The following is a 26,923-nucleotide window of genomic DNA, read 5'->3' on the forward strand; positions in this document are numbered from 1 at the left end:
TTCCATTGCTATAGTGAGCTACCTGAGGCAAAATGCTTAATGAAGAAAATATATTCATTTAGTTCACAGTTCTGGAGGTTCAAAGGCATGGTGCCAGCCTTAGCTTGACTCTGAGGAAGACTTCATGGGATGTGGCATCACCATGATGGGAGCACATAGAGAGCCAAAGGGCAAGACAGAAAACCAGAGAGCTGCATGGGATTTGTTTTCCTTTTCAGAACTCACTGGAGTCCCACAAGAACTAGTAATCCCTTCTGAGGGCAGTTCCCCAGGGTCCTCCTGAGAGGCTCCGTCTCTTAATGTCCCCCATCACCTCAACACCTCCACACTGAGGAATAAGCCTTGGGGCAAACCACTTACAGATGACAGCAGGTCTGTGTGCCAGGAAATGTGCAGGATCTATAGATAACCAAGGAAATTGGCCTTGAAGGACCTCTTCCAGTGGGTGTCAGGCATGGCTGTGGAACTGGTAGTAGAGCTTACATTGACACACACAGACTCAGAATGAGGATTTTGTTCTTTCTTCATGAGTTTGAAGCAGGTTCTGAAGGATGAATAGGAGTTTGTAGGAAGAGGGAAACAACAAGGAAATGTGTCAAAGTGAAAAGAAGATGTGCTGGGGGCCCAGTATCCAGGGGAATGTGACAGAAAGGGGAGGCTTTAGAACAACTCAAAACTAGTGCCTGATAGTCTACAGTATGGTAGTGCCTCACCAAACCCTTTGGATTTCATGCTACTGCATTTTGTCAGCAGCATACAGGCTGAGATACTAGTTGTTTTTGCCTTTGTAGTATAATTAGACTTCTATTTTTACTATCTTTTCCAGTGAAGTTTAGCAATTGCAATGGAAAAAGAAAAGTACAATATGAAAGTAGTGAACCAGCAGATTTCAAGGTGGATGAAGATGGAATGGTATACGCTGTGAGAAGCTTTCCACTCTCCTCTGAGCATGCTAAGTTCCTGATATATGCCCAAGACAAGGAGACCCAGGAGAAGTGGCAAGTGGCAGTAAAACTGAGCCTCAAACCGGCCTTAACGGAGGATTCAGTGAAGGTATAGTATCAAATTATGGCTTAAAAATTAGACTTCCACACTTTGACCTAAGTAAGAGATACTTGAAAAGGTTTATGGAAAATGGAGTTTGAAGAATGAAATTCATGCATATGAAGGGTCTTCAAAAAGTTTGTGAAGGAGGCTGGTGAAGCTGTTTCCCGCAGTGCCACCATCTCCTGTGCGCACTGGTTCAAGTCTTGGCTGCTCTACTTCCGATCCAGCTCTCTGCTATGGCCTGGGGAAGCAATAGAAGTCCTTGGGCCCCTCCTCCTGTGTGGGATACCTGAAAGAAGCTCCTGACTCCTGGCTTCGGATTGGCCCAGCTCTAGCCATTACAACCATTTGGGGAATGAACCAGCAGATAGAAGATTTATTTCTCTCCCTCTCTCTGCCTCTGCCTCTGTAACTCCACCTTTCAGAAAAATAAATAAATCTTTAAAAATGTTTATGAAATGTATATAATATGAAAAACTATGCACAGATTTCAAATTTTTGAAATTCCATTTTCCAAAAGCTTTTTTGAAGTACCATAGTGGTTGGCCAACATTTGAATTTTTATCTATGTCAGCCACTTCAATGGTATTTTGTTCTATCTTTAATCTTATAAGATACTTAGACTAAATATATTTTCAGCAAGTGGAAGTTGTATTTGAAAGATTCATTTATACTTTGAGATTTTAAATTAGAAGTGGTTGTTTGTTTGAAATTTCTCAGAAGCTTTACAAGCTGTTAAATATAACCACAAAATAAATAATTCTTTGCAAGATGTCATCAGTCAGATTTATTAGGTTGGGAAGTACAGATTTACAGTGGTAACAGAAAAACATTTCTGGCAGTGAATGTTGGTTTTTTTTTTTTTTTTTTTTTTTTTTTTTTTTTTTTTTTTTTGACAGGCAGAGTGGACAGTGAGAGAGAGACAGAGAGAGAGAAAGGTCTTCCTTTGCCGTTGGTTCACCCTCCAATGGCCGCCACTGCAGCCGGCGCACCGCGCTGATCCTGGCAGGAGCCAGGAGCCAGGTGCTTTTCCTGGTCTCCCATGGGGTGCAGGGCCCAAGCACCTGGGCCATCCTCCACTGCACTCCCTGGCCATAGCAGAGAGCTGGCCTGGAAGAGGGGCAACCGGGACAGAATCCGGCGCCCCAACCGGGACTAGAACCCGGTGTGCCGGCGCCGCAAGGTGGAGGATTAGCCTATTGAGCCACGGCGCCGGCTCGAATGTTGGGTTTTTGTCTTGTCCCTTAAAAAATAATCAAATTGGGGAGAATGAATTAGTCATCCTACTGATAGGACTTTTAGGAATGATTTACTCCCTCTGGTGGAAGCTGCTATGAGCCAAGATAAAATAAATGAGATACATCTCCAACAGAGTACCCCACAATTCAATTCAACAAACATTTATTGAGCACTTATTTTGTATAAGTCACTCATTAGGAATGTTAAGTAAGGTACAATAACTTTTCAGTGAAGTTATGATCATATTATTTCCTGAATATTCTTAATTCAAATATGAAGGGGCACACCCATAAAAATTAAAGCCCATGTTTTATGAATTATAACTTCTACATTTTTTATAATGATTATACTCTGGGAAATAGGGATACACACATTCATTCCTGATATTTAATTGTAAATGTGTTCTATATATCCAAATCAAATATGAATGAATATCTCATTTTTCCCTCCTAGCAATGTTGGGGTTTCTGTATGTGAAATTTAATTTGTTAATCTATTAAGTGTTAAAGGAAATCATGTCATTTGGGGAATGTAAAGTGAGAAACTGGCAACTAATGGACTGAGAGATGCGTTTGTATTTGTTGTTGATTTCTCTGCATTCCATCAAAGTATCCTAGATATTTGCACTGAAACAGCAAAGACTGATGCCTATAGTGTCTACAGATATAGGGAGAAACAGAAGAAAATGTTGACATCCAGCAGAGATTAATACCTAGTGTGCAAAGTGGGTCATTTACAGCATCCATCATGGCTGACATAGGTTTAGAATAATTACAGCATTAATTCTGTGGGATTTAATAGGGTCATAAATATTTGAGACATTCCTTAGCAGTATGTATTAAACTCCTCTTGGAATTCAAATTATATTTTAGCACATCAAGATCTAAATTTAATGTACAGTAGCACATTACCTGAACTGTGGTTTAAACTAATGAGAAATATATAAAAGAGTACTATTAAATTTTGCTCAATATTAATTACAATCTAAGGTAGTTTATAGAAACTGCAAATAGTTTACATAGCTGAACCATAATAAATTGGAGTTCAATTTTTCAATAAACGGTATAACCCCAATTTTTTTGGTGTTTTCTACTATTTTAATAAGAGAACAGGGAAAGGGCCTCCTGACTTATGTTTTGTTCCTACTAAACTATGACTTGTATACTTTCAGACATGCATTGATATTGATGTTCTTTCAGAAAATGTTTTTCCTAGCACTTAGGAATGTCTCGTTGTATTTTAATGCAAAGGAATCACAAGAAGTTGAGGAAATAGTATTCCCAAGACAATTCACGAAGCACAATGGCTACCTGCAAAGGCAGAAGAGAGACTGGGTCATCCCACCAATCAACTTGCCAGAAAACTCCCGAGGACCTTTTCCCCAAGAGCTCGTCAGGGTAGGGGGCATATTTCTAATTGCTTGCATGGGTGTGGGTACCTTAGGAATGGTTTTGTTTTTTGCAAAGTAGAATGTATGACATGCATATTCTAAAAGTTTCTTTGTATATTCAAAAAGTATAGATGGGGTGTCTACAGTGTTATAGAAAGTCTCTTTGAAGTAGGCAGGCAAACAGGTTAAAATTGATCAGATTTGTGAACTGGAAGACCACGCCCCTGTGTGACCTCATGCCAGTACCTGATACCCATGCCACGCCCCTGTGTGGCCTCATTCCCCTACCTGGCCACACCTGGGTACCCACTAGCCAATCAGGTTAATTAACCACTCCCCTTTGGAAGTGGGTTAAAAGCCCGGCCACGGTGTGGCCCGGCCTGCTCTTCTTCCCTGGCCTCTTGCCAGGACAGGGCTTGCTGTAGCCCTGCACCTCCAGGGCGCATGGCCTTCGTGCCAAGTGCTCTAGGCTTCCTGGCCTAGATGCTCATCCACGTGGCTGGTTCCTGGTGCTTGGTATGAACTCCCATTCACTTCTCTCTCCTAAATAAAGCTCTCTCTCCTATGCATCTTTCTCACTAAATAAAAGCTTAAAACGTACCATGCTGCCTCATTTATCTGTGCCAGTATTTAGAATTCTTCTCTAAATATTAGGCAAGAACTCTCTCGGGCTTATTAATATCAGGGATTTAGTAATAAACCCATGGTGAAATCGTAAGGCACCCCAAATTCCAGTAGCGCATGTGGCACCCCGGATAGTATTTTTTTTTTTTTTTTTGACAGGCAGAGTGGACAGTGAGAGAGAGACAGAGAGAAAGGTCTTCCTTTGCTGTTGGGTCATCCTCCAATGGCTGCCGCGGCCGGCGTGCTGAGGCCGGCGCCCATCCGCTGGCAGGAGCCAGGTACTTCTCCTGGTCTCCCATGGGGTGCAGGGCCCAAGTACTTGGGCCATCCTCCACTGCACTCCCTGGCCACAGCAGAGAGCTGGCCTGGAAGAGGGGCAACCGGGACAGAATCCGGCACCCCGACCAGGACTAGAACCCAGTGTGCCGGCGCCGCAAGGTGGAGGATTAGCCTAGTGAGCCGCAGCGCCGGTCCCCGGATAGTATTTCTAGGAAACTTTAAGGGGCCACATTTCAGGATAAATCTTAGGGTGTCTTTTCCGATTTCATCTTCTCATTTTCCTTTGCTGTCTCTTAGATTATTTATAGATAGAGCTGTTTGTGGGGCCTGGACACTGTGGCTGATGAAGCTCTTTCTACTTTGGCTACCTAAAGCCCTAATGCCAACTGGCATTCACATCAGTGTCACACCCACTGCCTCAACACAGAGACCTAAGCTTCCCATCTTATGCCAGGGCCCTCCATGCTGATCTGTGTCCTCTGCAAGGAGCTTTTGAGAGAAAGGAAAAATAAAAGGCGATAACTGCTGAAAATGCCAGCACCAAGTGCAATTGAAAGTTTTTTTAAAAAAGAAAAATAAATGACCTTTGTTATCAGTAGCAGAATCCCTGGGGTGGTGCAAAACCATAGAGTTTCAAATCAGGAAAGTTTCTTTCAGTCACTTCAGATGCACACTATCAGATAAAGAAAAATAAATTATAGCTATTTTATACAGATTTAGTAAAATTATCAAGCCATTATTTATTACAAAAGGACAGTAAGACAAATTCAGATGTTTCTGTATTTGATTATTTTAACATTCCAACACATACTTATTGAAAACTGTTTTTTCCTCTACAAGCCACTTTTTTGTGTGTATATTCTGTCCTTATGCACGTTTTAATTCAATGTAACAATGAACATAGCCCCCAAATAAAGGTGTTTCATGTCCTATTTTAATGGAATAGGAAAAAAAGAGAATGTTGCCTTAACTTAAAAAACAAAACCCAGCAAAATTCTAATGACTGAAGTAATCTTTATTATAACCTCTCAACGTCCTTGTTCAAGTAGTCCTTTCTCTGTGCCTGTTTTCCTTCTTCCTTCCACACAGTTGTTCTGCCTCCTGTGACTATTCATACATTAACTTAATTTTCTTGGGAGTATAATTGCATCTGGAGGAGAAAGCGGTGAGCCTGTAATGGGCATAATGTTAAAGAATATGAAAATATATTTTAAAATCCTTTCTAATATGCTTTCTTTTTAATAAAAAAAAAAAGTGTGGTATTAGATGCCACCTTAAAATGATCTGGAAAGCTTTGGTTGCAATGAATAGTGTTAGTGCAATGTAGGTGAAGAAACAAAGACACCCAGCCTCAGTCGCCTTAGAGTTCTATAACAGTATTTCACATAGTGGCTAGACAATTCTTTCTTTTGATAACTGATGCAAAAGGGCAAGCAATTTATTTAAAAATCAAATCGGTCAACTGTTACTGTGTTCAGTAGCCTAACCTAGAAACTCCCAGGATAGAATTTGCTGCTTAAAAGCCGACACTCCTAAATTTTGACTTTTTGCACTGCTTTTAGTAGATGTTCTTTTAGATGCTAATGTCGCCCCCAGTCTTTCTGGTGATAGGTGACATCTCTTTTTGAAGCCTATCACCAAGAAGCAGAGAGGAGGATTAGACATGGGGAGAGTGTTTCTGGGAGGAGATGGTATAAAGTTGTAACTGAAAAAGGGCATGAAGGGTGGCTGCCCTGACTCTGATAATGAGCTCATTTAGTCTCTCATTTAATGGGATTGTTTTCTTGATCCTCAGATCAGGTCTGATAGAGATAAAAACCTTTCACTGCGGTACAGCGTAACTGGGCCAGGAGCTGACCAGCCTCCGACCGGTATCTTCATTATCAACCCCATCTCAGGTCAGCTGTCAGTGACAAAGCCTCTGGATCGTGAGCTGATAGCCCGGTTTCATGTAAGATTCCAACCAGCTGACAATGCTGTGTATTCATGCTTTTCTAAGTGTGTGCAGAGTTCCCAGTTTCCTCCTAACAGTCTGAAAGCCTTGATACTAAGCTTTAACACCAGAAATGTATTTTAATCTTTTGATTTGTTCTAATGATTTTTATAGAACTGATGAATACTCTTGAGGAAAACAAATAGCACCAAGAAAGAACAAAGGAAGCAAAATAGCCTAAAATCTCATTACTCTTCACGTGTTGATACTTGTCTTTAGCTGCGTGGCTAAGAGCTTACAAGAACAAACGCATGCAAATAGAGTCAAAACTGTTGCATATAAAATACATAGAGAGCACAGTGTTATTAATGGATGCATACTCCAACCAAAGAGAATTCCCTATTCCTGCCTTATGCTGCATTTTCTTTTGGATTATCATTGCCTCTGTTACTAAGAACTACTAGGGTCATTAATGCATGTTTGGTCATATAATTTTCTCCTTTTGCAGAGTGGACAGTGAGAGAGAGAGGCAGAGAGAAAGGTCTTCCTTTTTGCCATTGGTTCACTCTCCAATGGCCGCCGCGGCCACCTTTTGCTTGTTTCTAAACATTGTTTATGAAATTTTGCCTTAGTGTAACGTAATTTTTGCATTACACGGTTTTTTTTTTTTTTTAGTTTGTCATAGATTGTGACTTTTACAGAGGTGTTGATATAGGCCTTCTCTGCTCCAAGATGCTAAAATTCCCAATTGTTACCTGTTGTGTTTACTTTCTATATTTAAAATTTTAATCTGTGTGGAGTCATTTTAATAAAAGAAGAGAGGATATGGGCCTATCTTGTTTTTCCTTTATGGCTAGCCCAGGTTTCCCAACATTATGTATTGAGTTGGTTTCCACATTGCTCTATGATTGACAGTCATTAAAATTTTTATCAAAAATATACTTATGTTTGTTTCTAAATGTATTTTTCTCTTCATATTGACTTCTTGCACATGTAAAGCTTTGTAAATTATTGAAGTTTTAAAATACAATAGATTCCCCTAGATCTAAACAGATAAATAAAGCATATGAGAAACAAAAGATGTTTTAAGTACTATTTCTCAATATTACCTCTTCCCAAAGGCCTTGTTTGTTTTATCAGCCTAGTCTTTTAAGAATCTTTGAAGGAGCAGGTTTTTCTAATGCTTTTTTGTGTTATTCTAAAACACAGAGAAAGAAGTAAAACTTCCAAACTTTGCACAGACGACATGGCATTAATAGGGAAACTTGATAAAGATAACATGCAGTAGAGTAGTATCTGATTTGACTAGTTTCTCATTTATGTATATAAGTAATATCAATACAAAAATCCTAAATAGTTCCTCTTACATGAATTCTCACCATCTTAACTCTTGTGGATAAAGCTCAGGAAATAAACACATTCAGGTCAGTATTTAAGTAAAGTATTTCTCTCCAGATGCTTGCTAATTGCACATTAAAAAATAAGTGCCCATAACAAAATAGAATGAATTATAGAATCACAAATATTAAAAATCAGCAATAAGATTCAGCATTTTGTATGATTATAAGTATAACTAAGGTTTAATATTAAGAATGTATTAGGGAAACAGAGTATTAAATGAATCAAAGGAAAGTATGATTATCTCTGTATGTGTTAAAAACAATACTAAAATTTGCATTTTTCATGTGTTTTTTATATGCTCTGAATAAAAAAAGGGTATGTCAGAGCTACTTAAACTTTTTAAATCGCACCCACAGAAACCAACAGCCAGCATCAGACTTCACAGGAAAACCATGAAATCATTCAAGTTAGAGAGAAACAATTCAATGGAATACTACACAGCAACTGAAAAGATTGAAAAGGACCTTGATGTGCTACATGCAAAGATTCTGAAGATACTCTGATTACATTTCTTTGAAAAGAAAAGTAGAACTACGAAACTGAGAGCTGGGGCAGGGAGAGTACCAGCTATCTCATGTTCACCTATGTTTTCAATGTTTATGAGTGACTTTTATAGTTAAAGAGAAAACAACCTGTTGGAATTTCCCATGTACACATGATTCTTTTTAGATTCTGTTCCTTTACTGGGTCTGTGCAACTAAGCTGTGCAAAGGCCTGACCCTGTGATATGTTCTGGTTTAGCTACAAGTTTCTAGAACTGGACAGGACAGGCTTTGGATCTGGGTTCCATCAACAGATAGAGCAGTGTGACCTTCACAAATTACCTAGTCTTCCCAGAGCTCAGTTTCCTCATCTTCAAAGGCTGCTCATTTCTGCCTCACTCTTTTGTATAGGGTTAGATGAGTTAAGACCCTTTGTGTTCTGGGCTCAATCCTAGTAGATCATAAGTGCTATTTTCTGCTTTTATCTACCCTCATTATAGGGGCTAACTTCACCTTTTATGAGAAGGTTTTGTTTTTCAGTTCTCAGTCTATTGTTACTCTTTCAATACCACTATGATTGTATATTTTATCCTCCTAAAGATGTAAGTCTGTTAAGTAGTTTTGTTTTCTACCTATTCTTGCAGTTGAGGGCACATGCAGTAGACATTAATGGAAATCAGGTGGAGAATCCCATTGACATTGTCATCAATGTTATTGATATGAATGATAACAGACCTGAATTCCTGCACCAAGTTTGGAATGGGACTGTTCCTGAGGGATCAAAGCCTGGTAAGTTAGAAGGGCTAGTTTAACTGCGACTTGGGACTCCCACATCCCATACTGAGGTGCCTGCAGTGGAGCCCAACCTCTGCTTCTGATCCAATTTCCTGCTAATGCACAACCTGGAAGGCAGCATGGTTCATGGACTTGGGACCCTGCCACCCATGTCGGAGACCCAGCTGGAGTTCCTGGCTCCTGGCTTCAGCCTGGCCCAGCCCTGGTTGTTGTAGACACTTGGGGAGTGAAGCAGTGGATGGAAATATCTATCTCTCCCTCTCTCTCTGTCACTCTCATTCTTGCTCTGTCTTTCAAATACATATAAACAAACAAACAAACAAACTTTTAAAATAAATGTGAGAATAACTTCAGGAAATGCGGTATTCCGTGTTGTTAAATAAAAGATAAGAGAAAAGGCAGATAAGCCTTATGATATCATTTCCTTCCTTGCGTAGTGGTTTTAGGGAAAAAGGAAGAAATCTTAGACAAAGACTGATCAAAGAGTAGAAACAGAAAAATATCCCCTTATTGTCCTTAACAGTTTTTTCAATCTTTGAAAAAAAATCCAATACTATTTGATTGTATCTCATGAAATTTGTAGGATCCCTTTATTCTGCTGTATCTGATAGTACAGTTTGAAAGTGAACACCAGAGGATTAGAAGCCATCTGTTCACAACATACAGATTGGGTCATACCAGACTTCGCAGCCATAGAAATGCAATTGGAAAGGCTTACAGGAAAGGAGGGTTTGGGGGACCAGGTGGTGAAATGAAACCAAAAGGAAGGAAGGGGCGTGGTGACAGCTGTGATTGCCACCTGGAGAATGACTGTCGGGGTGTGTCACCTGGAGAATGACTGTCGGGGTGGCCCTGATATCCTCTGCAATCCCCTGTTCTCAACTGCATCATGGCAGGTGGCCTGGCCAAGAACCACACTTGTGCAAATCCTCTCAGGCTCTCAAGAGGTGTTTGACCAAAATTTTAGGTTCTTATTCTGAAAACAGTCTCAGTGGAACAGTCAAGCAAGAAGTTGCCCATTTTGGCCAACCATCCTGAGATGAATTGGAATTTAGAAAGATTTCATTAGCTATAATAGATGTATTTTTAAAATACTGCTAAAAGGCTTCAACATTTAAAATTGTATGACATAATACCTTTGTCATCTATGGTAGTTTAAGAAGCTCTCTTACACATAAGCCAATGTGTAGATAAAAGTAACTGCACATTAAGCACGTTCTTCTTGTTGGTCATGTGTGCTTCTTGTCCACTGAGAAAAGAATCCAGGGTGAATATGGGGGTGGCTGGGGGGAGGGAGGACAGGGGCTGGGCAGGAAGCTCAACCATCTGTGGTTCCTTTGCGTCATGGTTCCAAAGCAGCTTTCTTTTGTGTTTAAAATATAACAAGATTGAGGCACGTTAAACATACCCTTAATAAAACACTACCCTTACACAAATATTCCAAAGATAAATAAACATTAGGGGTTTTTGGCTGCAAAAGATTGCTTTGTAGTCATTTTCTTTTGGCCTTTATTATTTCAAACTTTATGAAAAATACTGTGTCACCAAGCTATCCAAAATAAAGCACTAAGAGTATATATTTTATGTATTCACTATGAATTTCCACATAAGTCTTTCATAAGTAAAAACGCTTTGTGATCACTGGAGGGGAGGACATTTCATGAGTGTATTATTTCCCATGATTCTTCTGTAAGTTCGAAAGCCTCCTTCTAGGAAGGGTTTGATAATGTAATGAATCTTATGTTAAATTGCATTATCATTATTTTGGTTCAAGGTTCTGAAACAGGGGTTTTTGTTTTGACCATTCATTCGTTCATTCTTTCAACACGTTTAGAAAGCATGCGCTGTGGGCTAGGCCCTGTTCTGGCACTATGGATACAACAGTGTAAGCAAGTTCCTGCCCTGGTCAACTCTAATTCTAGGAGATCAGAAAAATAAAAGCAAGCAGGCAGGCAAATAATGACATTTTTGAAAAAAAAATAATGAGGATGTAGATATGGCACATTATCAAAGAGGGTATCTTGTTTAAAGAGATGAACTCTGAAAAAAAGATTTTAAAAATGAACTGAGACATGGCCAATTCTTGGGCAAAAGTGTACCATATAGAGAAAATTTCAAATAGGAAATTTTCTGTGTTTCTAAAGTAGAATCAGGCTTGGAGTACTAAAGAAGATACAAGATACAAGATAGGCAAGATACAGAACACTTTATGATTTGTTTCTTAAAAAGTTTCCATAGAACAAACCATCCTAAATAGTAAGTCCTTTTCTCTAAGGTAAATTTTTTGTCTAGCTAGTTTGAAATTATTTGATCCTAATGCTTTGTAGATTGATGTTCCCATGTATCTAATAAATTGAAGTCCCTGAGTTGGTTACAGTGTTCTTTTAATCTCTGAAGAAATAGTGAACCACAATGCCAAATCTCTATTCAGTGTCCCAAAACAGTAATGCATGAAATGATTCCTTATGACTTGGGTAAATGGAGTGTGCCTTTTGTGCAAAGCCTACTTTCAAAAAGTAACTTAGACACTGAAGAGAATCCTACTCAGTGTGACATTTCAGCTGTTACTGCATAACTGAAGCATAATGGATCAATGACCATAAAATATATTTCTAATGGTATTTATATTATTGATTTCATTTTATATAAACTCATATAAAATATTTAATATTAAATTATGTAGCTCCTTTTGGATTCATAGACTGAATTTATCTCCTGAATTATGGAAAAGTTAGTCTTTATAAATGTATATAATGTATCATTTCTCTTTCAAGTATGTAAGCATGCTTTCTGTTTTTTAAGATGAGTACTCTTCTTACCATAGTATTTTTAATCAAGTCTAAATAACTAAAAATGTTGGTTTTGAAACAGTGAAAAGTATATAAAAATGGGAAATTTACTTTGCTTTCAAGGGGCCCCTGAGATGCAGAGAAGCCATTCATTTTCCATGTGCACTGTCCCTAGGAACATATGTGATGACTGTGACTGCTATTGATGCGGATGACCCAAATGCCCTAAATGGGATGTTGAGATACAGGATCCTGTCTCAGGCTCCAAGCACTCCTTCTCCCAACATGTTCACAATCAACAATGAGACTGGGGACATTATCACCGTGGCAGCTGGACTGGATCGAGAAGTGAGTCACCCAAAATGTGTTTCAATTTATTTCTAATCTTAAAGGTATTTTGTATCACATATACTTTATCTCCAGATAATAATATATTCACTGCATTACCCAGTCACCAATTTAATTAAGAAATCTGTTGACCCATTGTATAATTCCCTCTAGAACTTCAAAATGGTTCAGTGATGTATATATGAGTGGTTCTCAAGAAATTCATGGAAAATTCATGTAATGAAAAAAAATGCATGGATTTTTAAAAACATTTTGCACTGAAGTGAACTTATCTTTTAAAAATGTCATTTTTCCAGAGTGGTTCGAAGTACCCTAGTATTACTGGATAAAACATTGGTAGCCTATGTATTGCTCAGTGTGGTCATTAACTCAGTCAAGCCAATATTTCTTGTATCTCGTGTTTAAAATTTCTAGCATTTTCTTAAATTTCCTTTATATTCAAAAGTTTGTGTGAAATTAAATAAAAAATCATGATCATGGTCTCATTTATATGTAGAATCTATATAGTTGATCTCATAGAAGTTAAGAACAGAATGGTGGTTCCCAGAGTTTGGGGAGAGAAGAGAGGAAGAAGGGATGAGGAAAGGTTGAATAACTACTAAGTTAGATAAGGATAGGAAGTTTCTAGAAAGTGTTCTATTGCATAGTAGAGTGATAATGTGCTGTATGATTTTCTAAAAATAACTTGGAAGAATAGACTTTGAATGCTTTCACCATAAAGAAATAGTAAATGTTTGAGGAAATAAGTACATTACCTTGATCAGATGTTATGTGATGTATACATGTATGGTAATGTCACATGGTGCCCCGTAAATGTGTACAATTTGTCAATTTAATATTTAAAATTATTTTATAAATAGTGGTCAGATACTGTGTGCATAAATTTATGGAAATTTTAACACTTGCATTTTTAAGAAAAAACATTTATTTATTTATTTATTTGAAAGGCAGAGTTAGCAAGAGGAGAAGGAACAGAGAGAGATCTTCCATCTGTTTGTTAATTCCGCAAATAGTTGCATTGGCTAGGGCTGGCCCAGGCCAGAGCAGGAGCCAAGAACTACATCCAGGTCTCCCCTGTGGGTAGCAGGGGCCCAAGTACTTGGGCAATCTTCTGTTGCTTTCCCCAGGCCCATTAACAGGGAACTGGATTGGAAATGGAGCAGCGAGGACTAGAACAGTCACTCATCCAGGATACTGGTGCTGCAGATAGTGCCCTAACCTGCTGGCACTTGCATTTTCCTGAGATACAAATAACATGTGATGATTAATATTTTTTTAAATATTTTGCTTATTTATTTGAAAGGTAAATTACAGACAGAGAGAGAAAGACACAGAGAAAAATCTTCCATCTGCTGGTTCACGCCCCATATGACCTCAATGGTTGGAGCTGAACCAATCCGAATCCAGGAGTCAGGAGCTTCTTCCAGGTCTTCTATGTTGGAGCAGGGGTCCAAGGACTTGGGCCTTCTCCTACTGCTTTCCCAGGCCTTAGCAGAGAACTGGATCGGAAGAGGAGCAGCCGGGACTCGAACCGGCACCTGTAAGGGATGCTGGCACCACAGGCAAAGGCTTAGCCCACTATGCCACAGTGCGAGACCCAATGATTAGTTTTCATAGCCTCTGTAGTACAAAAGAAATGGCCACCTTTATTAGAACTTGCCCCTTCTTTCTAACATTAATTTATATCACATTTGAACACTAGTGACTGCATTCATTCTATTGACAAGCATTAAAGCTACAGATGAAGGGGCCAGTACTGTGGAGTAGCAGGTAAAGCCGCCACTTGCAGTGCCAGCATCCCATATGGGTGCCAGTTCCAGTCCTGGCTGCTCCACTTCCCATCCAGTACTATGCTATGGCCTGGAAATGCAGTAGGAGAGGGCCCAAGTCCTTGGGCCCCTGCACCTGCATGGGAGACTCAGAAGTTCCTGGCTCCTGGCTTTAGATCAGCCCAGCTCCGGCCATTGTATCATTTGGGGAGTGAACCAGCGGATAGAAGACCTCTCTCTGTCCCTTTGCTTCTGCCTCTCTGTAACTCTGCCTTTCAAATAAATAAATCTTTAAAATAAATAAATAAATAAATAAAGCTAAAAATGCGGAGAGAAACACTTTGTAATTTTTTTTTTTGAAAAGGCAAACAATGTTGATGGCATTGTGATACCATAGGTTTAATTCCAGGTAGATCAATTGATGCGATCCTTATCATGTGATCCCTTCTGCTAGGAATGTTTTGTATCTTTTTCATGATCTTGAAACCTTCTGGTTCTTCAGGTTGTGATTCATGCTTTGCTTAAATCCTTTTTCTGGACACTCCAGCAGTAGTGAAACTTTTATTTCTTTATTCTCTCTTGGCCATTTTCTTAGTTTCTCAAGGTTATTATTTTAAACATCCATAATTACTGTTTAAGTGAGTTATCAGAGTGACATCTCATAGAGATTTGCACTCTGTAAATTTCTGGCTGAGCCTGGTTTTACTGTAATGAGACTTCAGATGATGTATGTCAAAAGGAAACATTATACCACCACAGAAAATATTATTGACAAGGATTTTAGGAGTAGGTTTTTGTGATGCTTTATTTGCTGCAGTGGCATTCACTTGAACTGGATCAAAGAAACCATTACTGTTGCGATTAATTAAATATACCAGATAGTGCCAGAAGCCTATAATAATGTAATATGAGCCAATCAAGGTTCACAACTGAACTGAGAGCCTTACTTAGAAGTGAGGTATGTGCCTATGGTGTTGTGCCTATTACCTTCCAGGTTTCTGCCATTCTTTTTCTTGGAATGTATTGCATCAGAGATTGGTAATACCCATTTACTTTTTGCAATAGTAAAATAATTCAGTGATATTCAGAAAATGTATATGTTTCACTTCTTGAATTACTGTATGCAATACTGTCCTTATATGCCAATAAACTCAACATGAATGCCATATTTTATATGAGAATATAGGATATTTTTCAATATTCCCTCTTGAGTGCCTGATTGCTCACGTACAAAGTAGATTTAGCTCATTGCACAATCCTAATATTTCTCTTCCATTCACACTGACATTTGGGTGATACAAAGATGTAGCTTCGTCCTGTTTTCATCCAGCAGCATTCATATCCCATGTAACCTGGATGTTTGATGCAGGAAAGAGGCATGGATATTTAAAGATAGTTTTACTGGAGAAGATGAACCATGTTTACAAAAGAGATTACACTGAGTGTTAAGGATGAAAGCCTGAAGTGAGGCCATCATCATGTTAAGTATTTTCTTCCAGTAGACAGTGGGCAGAATAGCCGTTCACTAATCATGAACGAAACCAATGCAGAAATGGATCTGAAACTCGGGAATCTCGGGGTAGACACAGTATGAGAAATAGCTTCATGACAGCAAAATTATTAAACACAACAATGAGTTACTATGGGAAATTACAGAAAAGCTTCCTTTTCTGAAAGTCACTTAACATAGAGAAATGTATCTATCTGGGATGGTTTATGGTAATTCTGCCTGCGGCCAGGGATAAATTACTTTGACTTTTTCAGGCCTCGTGTAGGCATGAAATTCTTTTATTTCTATTAGAATTCATAGTTTCCATTCTGTCAAAAGTAATTTTAGTTGTCATTCTCCCAGAATGTATGACACCTTTAAGTGATTGAACTCCTAATCATTGAAATGCTTACTGGGACTGAGCTTTTTATTTTTCTTTAATCTACAAGTTTAAAACATCAATTCTTCAGGTTCTGCAGAACTGAAGCTGTACCTGCCACAAGACCCTGTCTGTGGTTTTTTTTATTTCCATCTGGCTTCTTGTTACCATGCTTGGTGGCTATTCCTAGCATTTTCTTCCTTTCTTTTCCAGCCATTTCATGCCCATCCCCTGCCCTTCTTGGACAGAATCCCCATGACTCACCCCTGCTGCATGAGGTTTGCATTATGACTGTTGCTCTTCAAGGCTATTTGATCTTCAGTGTATTAACCTACAACCTCAACTCCCACACCTGGAAATGGGAATAATAATATTCTGTACCTCACAGCATGGTTGTAAGGATGATGTAACATCCTGCAGAAAGCATTCAGCACAGGACCCTATAAATCTTAGATACTGTTTTCTTCATTGTCATCCTAACATACGGGAGCATGTACTGGTTGAGCACTGTCACTTTCACCCCTCTTCATAATTCTTCTCATGACAAAGAATTGTACTTCCTGTTTTCCAAGTCTAATACCCTCCTTTTTAAAAAAAATTTTTTTTCTATTTATTTGAAAGTTAGAGACAGAGAAACACACACACACACACACACACACACACAAGAATCTTCCATCCATTGGTTCACTACCCACAAAAGCTGGGACTGGGCCAGGCCAGGAGCTTCTTGCAGGTCTCCCATGTGGGTATCAGGGGCCCAAGCATTTGGGCCACTTTCTGCGGGTTTTCCCAGGCCATTAGCAGGGAACTAGATTGGAAGTAGAGTAGCCAGGACACAAGCCTGCACCTGTATGGGATGCCAGCATTGCAGACGGTGCTTTACCCACTATGCTAGAACACCTGTCCCCTAGTAATCCCTTATTTTATAATAAGATTTATTTATTTGAAAAGTATATTGACAGAGAGAGGGAGACATACACACAGAGAAAACTTCCATCCACTGATGCACTCCCCAAATGGTTGCAATGGCCAGGACTGGACCAGGCTGAAGCCAGAAACCTAGAACTCCATCTGGGTCTCTTACATGTGTGGCAGGGGCCCAAGCACATGTGCTGTCTTCTGCTTTCTGAGGCGCATTAGCATGGGAAGTAGAACAGTCAGGATTCAAACCAGTGCTCACATGGGATTCAAGTATCACATGTGGTGGTTTAGCCACTGGGCCACAGCACTGGCTCCTAATAATCCTTTTGTTTGTGCCCTCAATTCCTTGTTATGTCCTCAAGAAGTGTTCGGCTGTTTTCTGTGATGTTTATAGTCTTCCCTTTTCTACAGGCTGCTTCATCATCTTCAAACACACTGTGTCTCCCTTATGGTGAAATGGCCATCCACACCCTAGTGGATATAGAATTATTTAATGTGACATTCCAGACCCTCCAGAGCCTTGGTCCCAAAGCCTTCCTTAGCCTAACCCTGCAGATTCCTTTCCTCCCACTTAAGAACAAATGATGCCCAACCATTCAGAGAACTACATAAACTTACTTACATAAATAGTAAGTTTTCTGTTTTTCTGTTCTTAGTTCCTTTGCCTAAATAACCCTTTCCAGTGTCTAAATAATAGACTTAGTCCTCATTCTCTAAGAACCAATCCTCAACCCCTTCTCAGGGCACCCAATTTGGTCTGCCTACCTCTCTGTTTTCAAAAGACCATGCTGCATAGAAATTACATCTGGATTCATGTTCTTAGTAATCAGAGAGGCATATGTGCCTCATGTTTTACCCTGAACAGAAATCCTAAAGAAATGATCAAGTTCTCAGACATCCTGCTTCAACACCAGACTTCTCAAAAGGGCAGCCCCGACTCACTGGTCAACTCCCAGCCCTTGCTTATCCACTTGAAATCTTACTTTCTACCTTATTTCCACACTTAGGAGGTGCACATGCTGCATAGGTGTTCTGACTTTTCTCTTTTTACACTTATCTAATAGAGTGATTAATGGTGCAATCTCTCTACTCAGTTTCCTCGTGTGGAAAATGAGAACAAAGCCCCACCTGTCTTAGAGAATTATTGTGAGAACTGAATGAAATAATGCATAATGCTTAGAACTGTGCCTTGCACATAGATCCCGATCTCAAAAGTGTTATTGTTTCTTATCATAAAGTCCCTTAAAGCAGTGAGCATGCAATAAGCATGATCGGAAAAAAGACTGGACTACAGATTTACAGGGTAGGTAGTACTTGCAGTCCTACTTCACAGGTGTTGGAACTGGGGTTTAGCAGTTAAGAAGTTGTGCAATCACAAATCTGTACTTCTCTCTTAGGTGCTGTTACATTGTTACTTAACTATCTGTCTTCCTACTCCAGTGCATCCAAATGCAAATAAGTCATCTTGTCCCTAAGCCTGTAATCCATGACGAGTTTCCTATTGCATGTGACCAGTACCTTCTCCTCAGTCTCTCAAGGTCACAGTCTGAGTGCATTTTACCACGCACTACTGTCTGTCCACCTAGACTATTTCATCATCAAGTTCTCAGTAACCACCGGAACACCACTTGGCACTTGTTCCTCTCTCCAGGCTTTGAAAAGAAGTTGGGAACCCCTAACAAAGGCTCCTTGCGTCACTTCTTCATACCCTTACTACTGTTGCATGGGACTTTTAGTCATGTGATCCATTTTTGTCAGTCTCCATCACTTAATAAAAGCAGTATCTTACCTGGTTTTGTTCACTGTTTTAGCCAAGTAAATAGTACATTGTCATCTGGTACACATTCAGTGAATGTTTGCCAAATGAATGACTAAACGTTCTCTTCTTTTCCTTGATACCAGTGTTTGATAAGTATGCTACACTGGTATATGATTTTCATTGGTACATGAAGAGGATCCTCCAGGCACAGAGCCCACAAGCCTTTTAGATACTACTCTATCAAGTAGAGACATCAGAATGAAAGAATTTTGTTAAGTGTGTTTTAAATTTATTTGTATGGCAAGTGATTCTAATTTTCCATTTATCATTCTTTTATAATAAATTAATTTAAGCTTTAAAATGAGAGTTAATACCAAGGTAAATGAGAAATGACTCATGGTATAGAAATATAAGGATGTGACAGAATTGGGAAGATTTTATATGAATCACTGCAGTTTGGGAAAAGTGAGCTAGTTCCTGCTCCTGGTTTATGTTTCAGTAAATAAATTATAGCACCTACGTAAATAAAAAGATTATTTACCCCTAACTTGAAATGGTTTTTATAAGGTAATGTGAAGCCCAAGGTTTTTCAGCCAGCCAGCCACAAAGTCAGAAGGATCTACTGCTGTCTCACTCTTTGTCAGATATTGTGCTGTACACCAGTGACATAAAAATGAACCAAACAAGGGCTCTAGGGAGGGATGTGAGTGTGTTTGTTTGCATAGTGAGACACGGATAAGCCTACTACTGATAACAGCCCATGTCTTCTAGAGACAGTGACAGAGGAATGTTGTGGCATTGCAGGCCCAAAGACTCAAACAGCTCAACCTCAGAGACTTTCAGAATTCATTTCAGAGGTGACTTCTAAGCTGTGTGTTGGAAGGGAATGGTATTCTGGGTCAGGGTTGCTCAGAGACAGCACCACTGACATTTGGGACCAGATGCTTCCTAGTTGTGAGGATCTGTCCTGTGTATCAGGTTGTTTTGCAGCATCTCTGGCCTCTCCCTCTTTGAGATTAGCAGCACCCTCCAATTGTAACAACCAAAAATGTCCCCTGATGGGGCAGCACCCCTGGTTGAAGACCACTGGCTTAGGCAAAGGGTAGTATCAAGTACAGTGGCATAAGATCATGAAAGGGCATTTGACAGTAAATACAGAGCAAATAAGATATATAAATATTTGATAAAAGCAGGTGAGTCACAGAGAGGGAAGGATTGACAGTAAGCAGATGAGTGGAGATTTTATCCCATATGGAACAGGAAGTTAAGAAAAGTCTTTAAGCACAATCTTCCTGGTCGGATATAAAACCATGGTCATGGGGAGTCAAATTCTTATGAAATACAAATGTCAGTCATTCAGAACCAGATGCCCAATGGTTAGTCAATCAAGAAGTTCTAAATAGCTTTGTTGGGCCAGCGCCACGGCTCAATAGGCTAATCCTCTGCCTGCAGCACCAGCACCCCGGGTTCTAGTCCCAGTCGAGGCACCAGATTCTGTCCCAGTTGCCCCTCTTCCAGGCCAGCTCTCGGCTGTGGCCCGGGAGTGCAGAGGAGGATGGCCCAAGTCCTTGGGCCCTGCACCCGCATGGGAGACCAGGAGAAATACCTGGCTCCTGGCTTCGGATCAGCGCGGTGCGCCGTCCGCAGCAGCCATCGGAGGGTGAACCAACGGCAAAAGGAAGACCTTTCTTTCTCTCTCTCTCTCTCTCACTCACTCTCCACTCTGCCTGTCAAAAATAAAAATAAAAAAAAGCTTTGTTTTCCAAAACAAAAGCTGTTAAATCTCCCATAATGAACATAAGAGTATTTTATCAATTTGGAAATGGGAATAATATGATTTACAAAGTGGATATATTTTATTGGAAGAGCTATTGCATTTTAGAAATAATTTTTTGTGACCTACGGATGTTGAGACTAGCTTGAAGAGTAGGAAATTTCAAGTATTAGCTACTACTGATCCCAACATTTCAATTCAGTGGAAAACTGTATGTATTATACTGCTATGATGTTCAAGATGTTTGTGGAATAGACATTGGAACAGAATTGTATAATATCTATGCTACTATTTTATCTTCTTAAAAATAAACCACTTTTTTTTCGTTTAAAGAATATTATCTGGTGCTGCAAGCAGCAATTCACAAAAACGGCATTTGAAGAGTCATAGCAGTTTTTTATTTCTGTGGTTTTCATCTGGGAGGCTGAACTAAATGCCCTACCAAGTTCCCTCACTAAGCATGAAGGCATGATGCTGGAGTGACAATCTTGATTGGGAAAGGAAACCATTGAGAAATTGTAAACTACTGTAGGCATTGTAGTGTGGTTTTAGGGGTTAAGAAAAATTCAAATGACTCCAGCAGCCCTGTTCCTTTGCGGTTTGTTTTTCATTCAAAACAGCGTGGGATTTTCTCTTTTAGGAAGGCAAAAATAACTAAAATAACTGCTAGCGATTGGCATTTGGGTGGACAGAGACTGAAGGTCTAACGTGTAATATCTGACTTTCCCTCCTACTCCTTTCTTTTCCCTGCCCTTCTCTCTAACAACTAAATCAAAAGCTGCAATTTGTGTCTGTTCTGTCCAAGCTCCAGAAATCCCTTAAGAATGGCCATTCATAATGCTAGCTGTATTTAGAACCAGGGAAAACCACACTTTCCAGTGACAGTTTATTTTCATAGGAGGAAGTGAGTTTTGTTCAGAATATTTGAACATTTCTAAAAATGATCTGTATTTTTAATGTCTGCTATGGAGATTCACAATGATTTTAGATATTATTTTTTATTAGTTTTTCCTAATGGAAAACTTGGTTGGTTAGTGCTTGTACACATTCAGACAATGTCAAGATTTTGACAAGTACACTTGCAGTGTAATTTGTCTCCTTTTAAAACAGTTGGTATGGAATTTGAACATAGTACCATAATCATGTACATGGGAGTGTGTCCATATCCATCCACTCTAGGCTGTGTTCAAAACAGTGGACACAATGAGAGTTAAACCCAGACTACTAACTATGCAATTAATTGATACCTACCTTATAAGACATACGATTATAAAAGTAAACCCTTTTGTTAGGTTTTGACTTTGTTTAAGAATGTATCTTTTTTTTATTTAGTTTTGAATAGTACGTACTGATAGGAGTTAGTGGCAAATATTTTATATCATATCAACCCTATGACAAAGTAGAGTCTGTATTAAAGATGTGTAAAAGGAGCATTTATATACTTGGTGAATTGTATGTGTTTTCTCCCTTGACTCAAATATACTAATATAGAGATTCACCCAGTATCTATAAACTGGGTAGAAATTTGCATATGAGAAAATTAGTCAGAACAGAGCTTGATCACAATATTGCGAAGTTCAGAAGAAGGGAAGGTTGGGATCAGATAGCAATTTCATTTGAGTTGTGAATTTCACGTCTGCATGTGTATCTTTCTGCCAACCAGGGTGAATATATACAGAATGACCAGATCTGTGCCTCCTAAGTTAATGTCAATTCCACCTGGTGGCAAGTTTCAAGTCGTGTTAATCAGAACGAATGATGCTGTGCTGTCAGTGTGTAATAAAGAACTGTTTACAAGCCACTGTGATGTCTTCTGGAGGAACCACTAATGATGTTATCATTGTGTCTTTTTTAGAAAGTGCAACAGTATACGTTAATAATTCAAGCCACAGACATGGAAGGCAATCCTACATATGGCCTTTCCAACACAGCCACGGCCGTCATCACAGTGACAGATGTCAATGACAATCCCCCTGAGTTTACTGCCATGACAGTAAGTGCAGCCTGTCACTCACAGTATTGTAGGTCGGGGGTGTGTTACCGAGAAGTTTTGTCATGAATAATAAATGCATTAGGTAGAAGTGCTACTTGCTTAAGTGAATAGCTACTGACTCAGCCATTTCTATCACCAGGCCTTTACGTGACACATCCAGCTAACTTGTATCTCTTAGAGTCCAAATCCACTGATATAGTTGTTAAAATATGCTACCTGGAAATATGTCCTAAAAAGACTTTATGCTGTTACAACAAAATACTTAAAAATATTTTCAGGTGTATGTACTGCATGACTGATTTATGCTCCTTTGTCAGCATATAATTATCTATATTGCAGGTGAATTATTTCCCACAGACAAGTCCTTTGCACTGACCCCACATTCATCACCCAGATACTCACAAATGGATGCTAATTTTAATATTAATGAAACTGTAATGTAATTTTGGGGGAAATGGGCTACTGAAAAATGTGATGGTATTTTTAAAGTCTAACATAAACGCTGGGATTACCTGCATTACCGATCTCCTTATTTAGTGGAGATAATAAAGATTTAATGGGGCAGTAAAACGAGGGCCATGTGGTCCTCCAAACAGTTGTCCTTCAGTGGTCCACAGCACTCCTCTGACTGAGTTTTGCCTTCATTGTAGTTCTATGGCGAAGTCCCTGAGAACAGGGTAGATGTCATAGTAGCCAACCTAACTGTGACTGACAAGGATCAGCCCCATACGCCAGCCTGGAATGCAGTGTACAGAATCAGTGGTGGAGATCCTACAGGCCGGTTTGCCATTCAGACTGACCCCAACAGCAATGACGGACTGGTCACTGTGGTGAAAGTAAGTACTTCTTCGACCCATGAAGTCTCTGATAGCTGCTCAACAACCAATAGATGACCCCTTCCCATTAGTTTTCTGCTGAATCTTAGGACTTCTTCCCCGCCCGCCAAGGACTTACTTATTTAGTTGAAAATGTGACAGAGAGAGAGGGAGAGACAAATCTTCTAGTTCACTCCCCAAATGCCTCTAAGAGCCAGGGCTGAGTCCGATCGAAGCCCAGAGCCTGGAACTCCATCCAGGTCTCCCATGTGGGTGGCAAGGGCTCAAGCAGTAGGGCAACCTTCTGCTGCCTTCCCAGGTGCATTAGCATGAAGCTGGGTCAAAGGCAGTGCATCCCAAACTGGACCTCCAATAAGGAATACTGGTTTTGCAGGTGGCCACTTAACCCACAACACCACTACACCAACCCCAGGTCTTTTTTTTTTTTAAGTTTTATTTATTTATTTGAGAGTCAGAGTTACGCAGAGAGAGAGAGAGAGAGAGAGAAGTCTTCCATCCAATGGTTCACTTCCCAGATGGCTGCAATGGCCAGAGCTGTGCCGATCCGAAGCCAGGAGCTTCTTCCAGGTCTCCCACGCGGGTGTTGGGGCCCAAGGACTTGGGCCATCTTATACTGCTTTCCTAGGTCATAACAGAGAGCTGTATCAGAAGAGGAGCAGATGAGACTAGAACCAGCGCCCATATGGGATGCTGGCGCTTCAGGCCAGGGCATTAACCCACTGCACCACAGCGCCGGCCCCATGGTCTTGTTTCTTCCAAACATCAATACATATGCCATTCATATCTATTGGGGGAGGTTATATGTTACTGTTTAATTTATGTTGATGCTGAGGCCAACATAGGTAATCTTCCATTATCACTGGAGTAGGTATTTTTAATCAATTTGGACAGTTTATCAATCTTAAGACAGGACTGGCCTCTGCAATTTCAGCTGTCAATATAGTTGATATATTAATGCTGTATCACATTTTGAAGTTTCGACCACCAGTTGGTAGCTGTTGAGAATGAAGGGTCACACCTACTGTCCTTGTGTTCACAGCTGTTAGAGTATTGGCAGGCAGTGAACAAACCAAAAAATATCACAGAAATGAAGTGGAATGAGGAGACAAGAAGAGGGCCTACATTTTGAAAAGGCTTCGCGTTTACGTTGCTGTTTTAAATGCTGTTTTCGAGATTTTAAGAAATTGGTTCTTTGATCTTTAATTGTCAAAAAAAGAATCCAGCAAAGCAATTGAGTGCTGGAAGCAAATGAGATGTTCTTCAATTATAATAAATGCATAACTGTGTCAGTAAAAGCCCTTTAAAGCAAAGATCCCTACCTTTTAACTGCTCTGTGAGAAGACACTCAGCCCTTTGCCTCCCACACAAACACTATTGATGTATAAGTGAGCCAAAGTTAGCCTTACATGAACAGGTGCACACAGGTGCTGGTTGTCAAGAATTCTGCACATGCGTGAGTACAATGAGATGGGGTTTGGAAGCAACAGTTACAGTATCATGATCAAGAGCACCAGCCCCAGAGCCCGGCTGTCTGCATTTGGATCCCAGATCTGCTCTTTATACTTGTGAGGTCAGCACCAGTTTTTCACCTCTGAGAGCCTGAGGCTCCTCATGCAGAAGGTGGGGTTGATAACTGTACTCAAGTCAGAATTTTTGTGAGATAAATCAGCATCACACACATTAAAGGACTTAGAACTGTGCATATGCCATGTAGCACATATAAATGCTCCATTTGGGTGTTGCATGTGACTGATGGAAGCACTCGAAATATTACAATATTACAATCTTTCTGGCTTCTTTCCCATCGTATTTAAAAATACTTGAGAAAGGAAAGTTGAATTGGGAAAACTTGTGTGTCTGAAGGTTGGAGGAGCTGTGGTCTAGGTTAGGAACCTGGTGCAGTGTGCTCATCATACGGCTTTCTCATGAGCTTCAGCCCCTGATCATTCTTAGGCTGCCATTGATAGCACAAGGGCTCTCCTTTTTGCCCCTGTTATTACTATACAGGAATCATATTTGCATCTCTCCTGGAAGGAGATCAATAGAAAATAATAATGAAAGCCCAATCTGGTCACCTGACTGCTATAACATTCTAGTGACAGCATGACTCAAGGGACGTTGGAGTCAGTATTCACATGTTCATTGCATTAATCTAGGGTGTTATTCTTATAATTGGGATTTTTACAAACCAGTAAAATGTACAAAATTATTTTAGAAAAAGTTTGACTTTTCTAAGTAAGAAAAAGAGAGAAACATTTAAAAACATTACTTCAGAAGTTTGTGTGTATGTATATACTTGGAATTCAAAAATATTCACATCAAGTTATAAAGATACTTTTCAAATAAGCTGAGCTTTCTGGGAAAACCATGACATTTTCTGTTTTTGTTTTTGTTCTTGTTCTTTCTAATTCATAAGAGACTGGTAAGAACTTTTCTGAATGGGGAGTCAGTGGCCTTTCTGCCAGTGTTTGAGAGAATCCTCTAGACCATCCTTTCACGTGATCTCATACTATTTAGTATTTTTGGCCAAATAATAATCAAATTTTTACACATGCCTACATAAGTAGATCCATACAAAAGTCATGTCATTGAGCATGCTAATGCATGTTTTCCAGGAATTTGAAGAGAATTTTATGATACAGTGAATGGAAAAATTAAAATTTTGTAAATAGAGTTGAATAGCAGTAGTAAATGGAGTTAAATAGAGTTGAAGAAGAATAAACTGTAGAATGCTAATCTTATTTCCAGCAAAAATACGGTTTCTTTTTTTTTTTTTTCAGCCAATCGACTTTGAAACAAATAGGATGTTTGTCCTTACTGTTGCTGCAGAAAATCAAGTGCCATTAGCCAAGGGAATTCAGCACCCACCCCAATCAACTGCAACTGTTTCTGTTACAGTTATTGATGTAAATGAAAACCCTTATTTTGCCCCTAATCCTAAGATCATTCGCCAAGAGGAAGGCCTTCATGTAGGTACTATGTTGACGACATTCACTGCTCAGGACCCAGATCGATATATGCAGCAAAATATTAGGTAGGAAATATCATTGTTTTGTCTTTGTAATTTGCATTGCATTCTGTGTTGCATATAAAGTTGATTTTATTTGCCATTTGAGTAAGAAATTTTCATTGGAACTAAAACTGTGTATTATAAGATGATTTTTTATTTCTTAATTTTATTCTAATGTTTTCAAGTTTCAGTAGCCTGATTCTTAAGGAAAATAATAGCTTTTTATTTTTATAGATTTTATTTAATTATTTTCATTTAATTTGAAAGGCAGAGAGAGAGAGAGAAAGAGATCTTCCATTTTCTGGTTCACTCCCCAAATGCCCACAACAGCCAGGGCTGGACCCAGCTGAAGTCAGGAGCCTGGAACTCAGTCTGGGTCTCAGATGGGTAGCATCCTTGACTCATCATCTACTGCCTCCCTCCCAGGCTATGACTTAGCAGGAAGTCTGGATCAGAACCAAAATCAGGCACTCCGACACAGGATGGAAATATCTCAAGCTGTATCTTAAATTCTGTTGCAAATACTCACCCCTTATTTCTTTTTCCAAAAAGCCTCTTCAGTTTTCCCAGGTTTACAGAAAAACCTTGTAAAGATATGAACATTTTCTATGATATTCTAGAATTCTTTGATGAAATTTCCTCTTCATAAATTATGACAGGAAATGG

General features: G+C 39.4%; 1 protein-coding gene across 1 annotated transcript in view; it reads left to right on the forward strand.

Annotated features, from left to right (window-relative positions):
- Window positions 1-26,923, forward strand: part of CDH2 (cadherin 2) — a 243,324-nt gene that overhangs the window by 178,169 nt on the left and 38,232 nt on the right. The window contains exons 3-10 of the mRNA XM_051851320.2: window positions 827-1,053; window positions 3,537-3,683; window positions 6,375-6,530; window positions 9,040-9,184; window positions 12,155-12,327; window positions 22,274-22,411; window positions 23,062-23,247; window positions 26,028-26,281. Coding sequence (XP_051707280.1) covers window positions 827-1,053; window positions 3,537-3,683; window positions 6,375-6,530; window positions 9,040-9,184; window positions 12,155-12,327; window positions 22,274-22,411; window positions 23,062-23,247; window positions 26,028-26,281 — 1,426 coding nt within the window. The remainder of the gene's footprint in view (window positions 1-826; window positions 1,054-3,536; window positions 3,684-6,374; window positions 6,531-9,039; window positions 9,185-12,154; window positions 12,328-22,273; window positions 22,412-23,061; window positions 23,248-26,027; window positions 26,282-26,923) is intronic.

Source organism: Oryctolagus cuniculus, chromosome 10 (genome assembly GCF_964237555.1).
Source record: "Oryctolagus cuniculus chromosome 10, mOryCun1.1, whole genome shotgun sequence".
NCBI classification, from domain to species: domain Eukaryota; kingdom Metazoa; phylum Chordata; class Mammalia; order Lagomorpha; family Leporidae; genus Oryctolagus; species Oryctolagus cuniculus.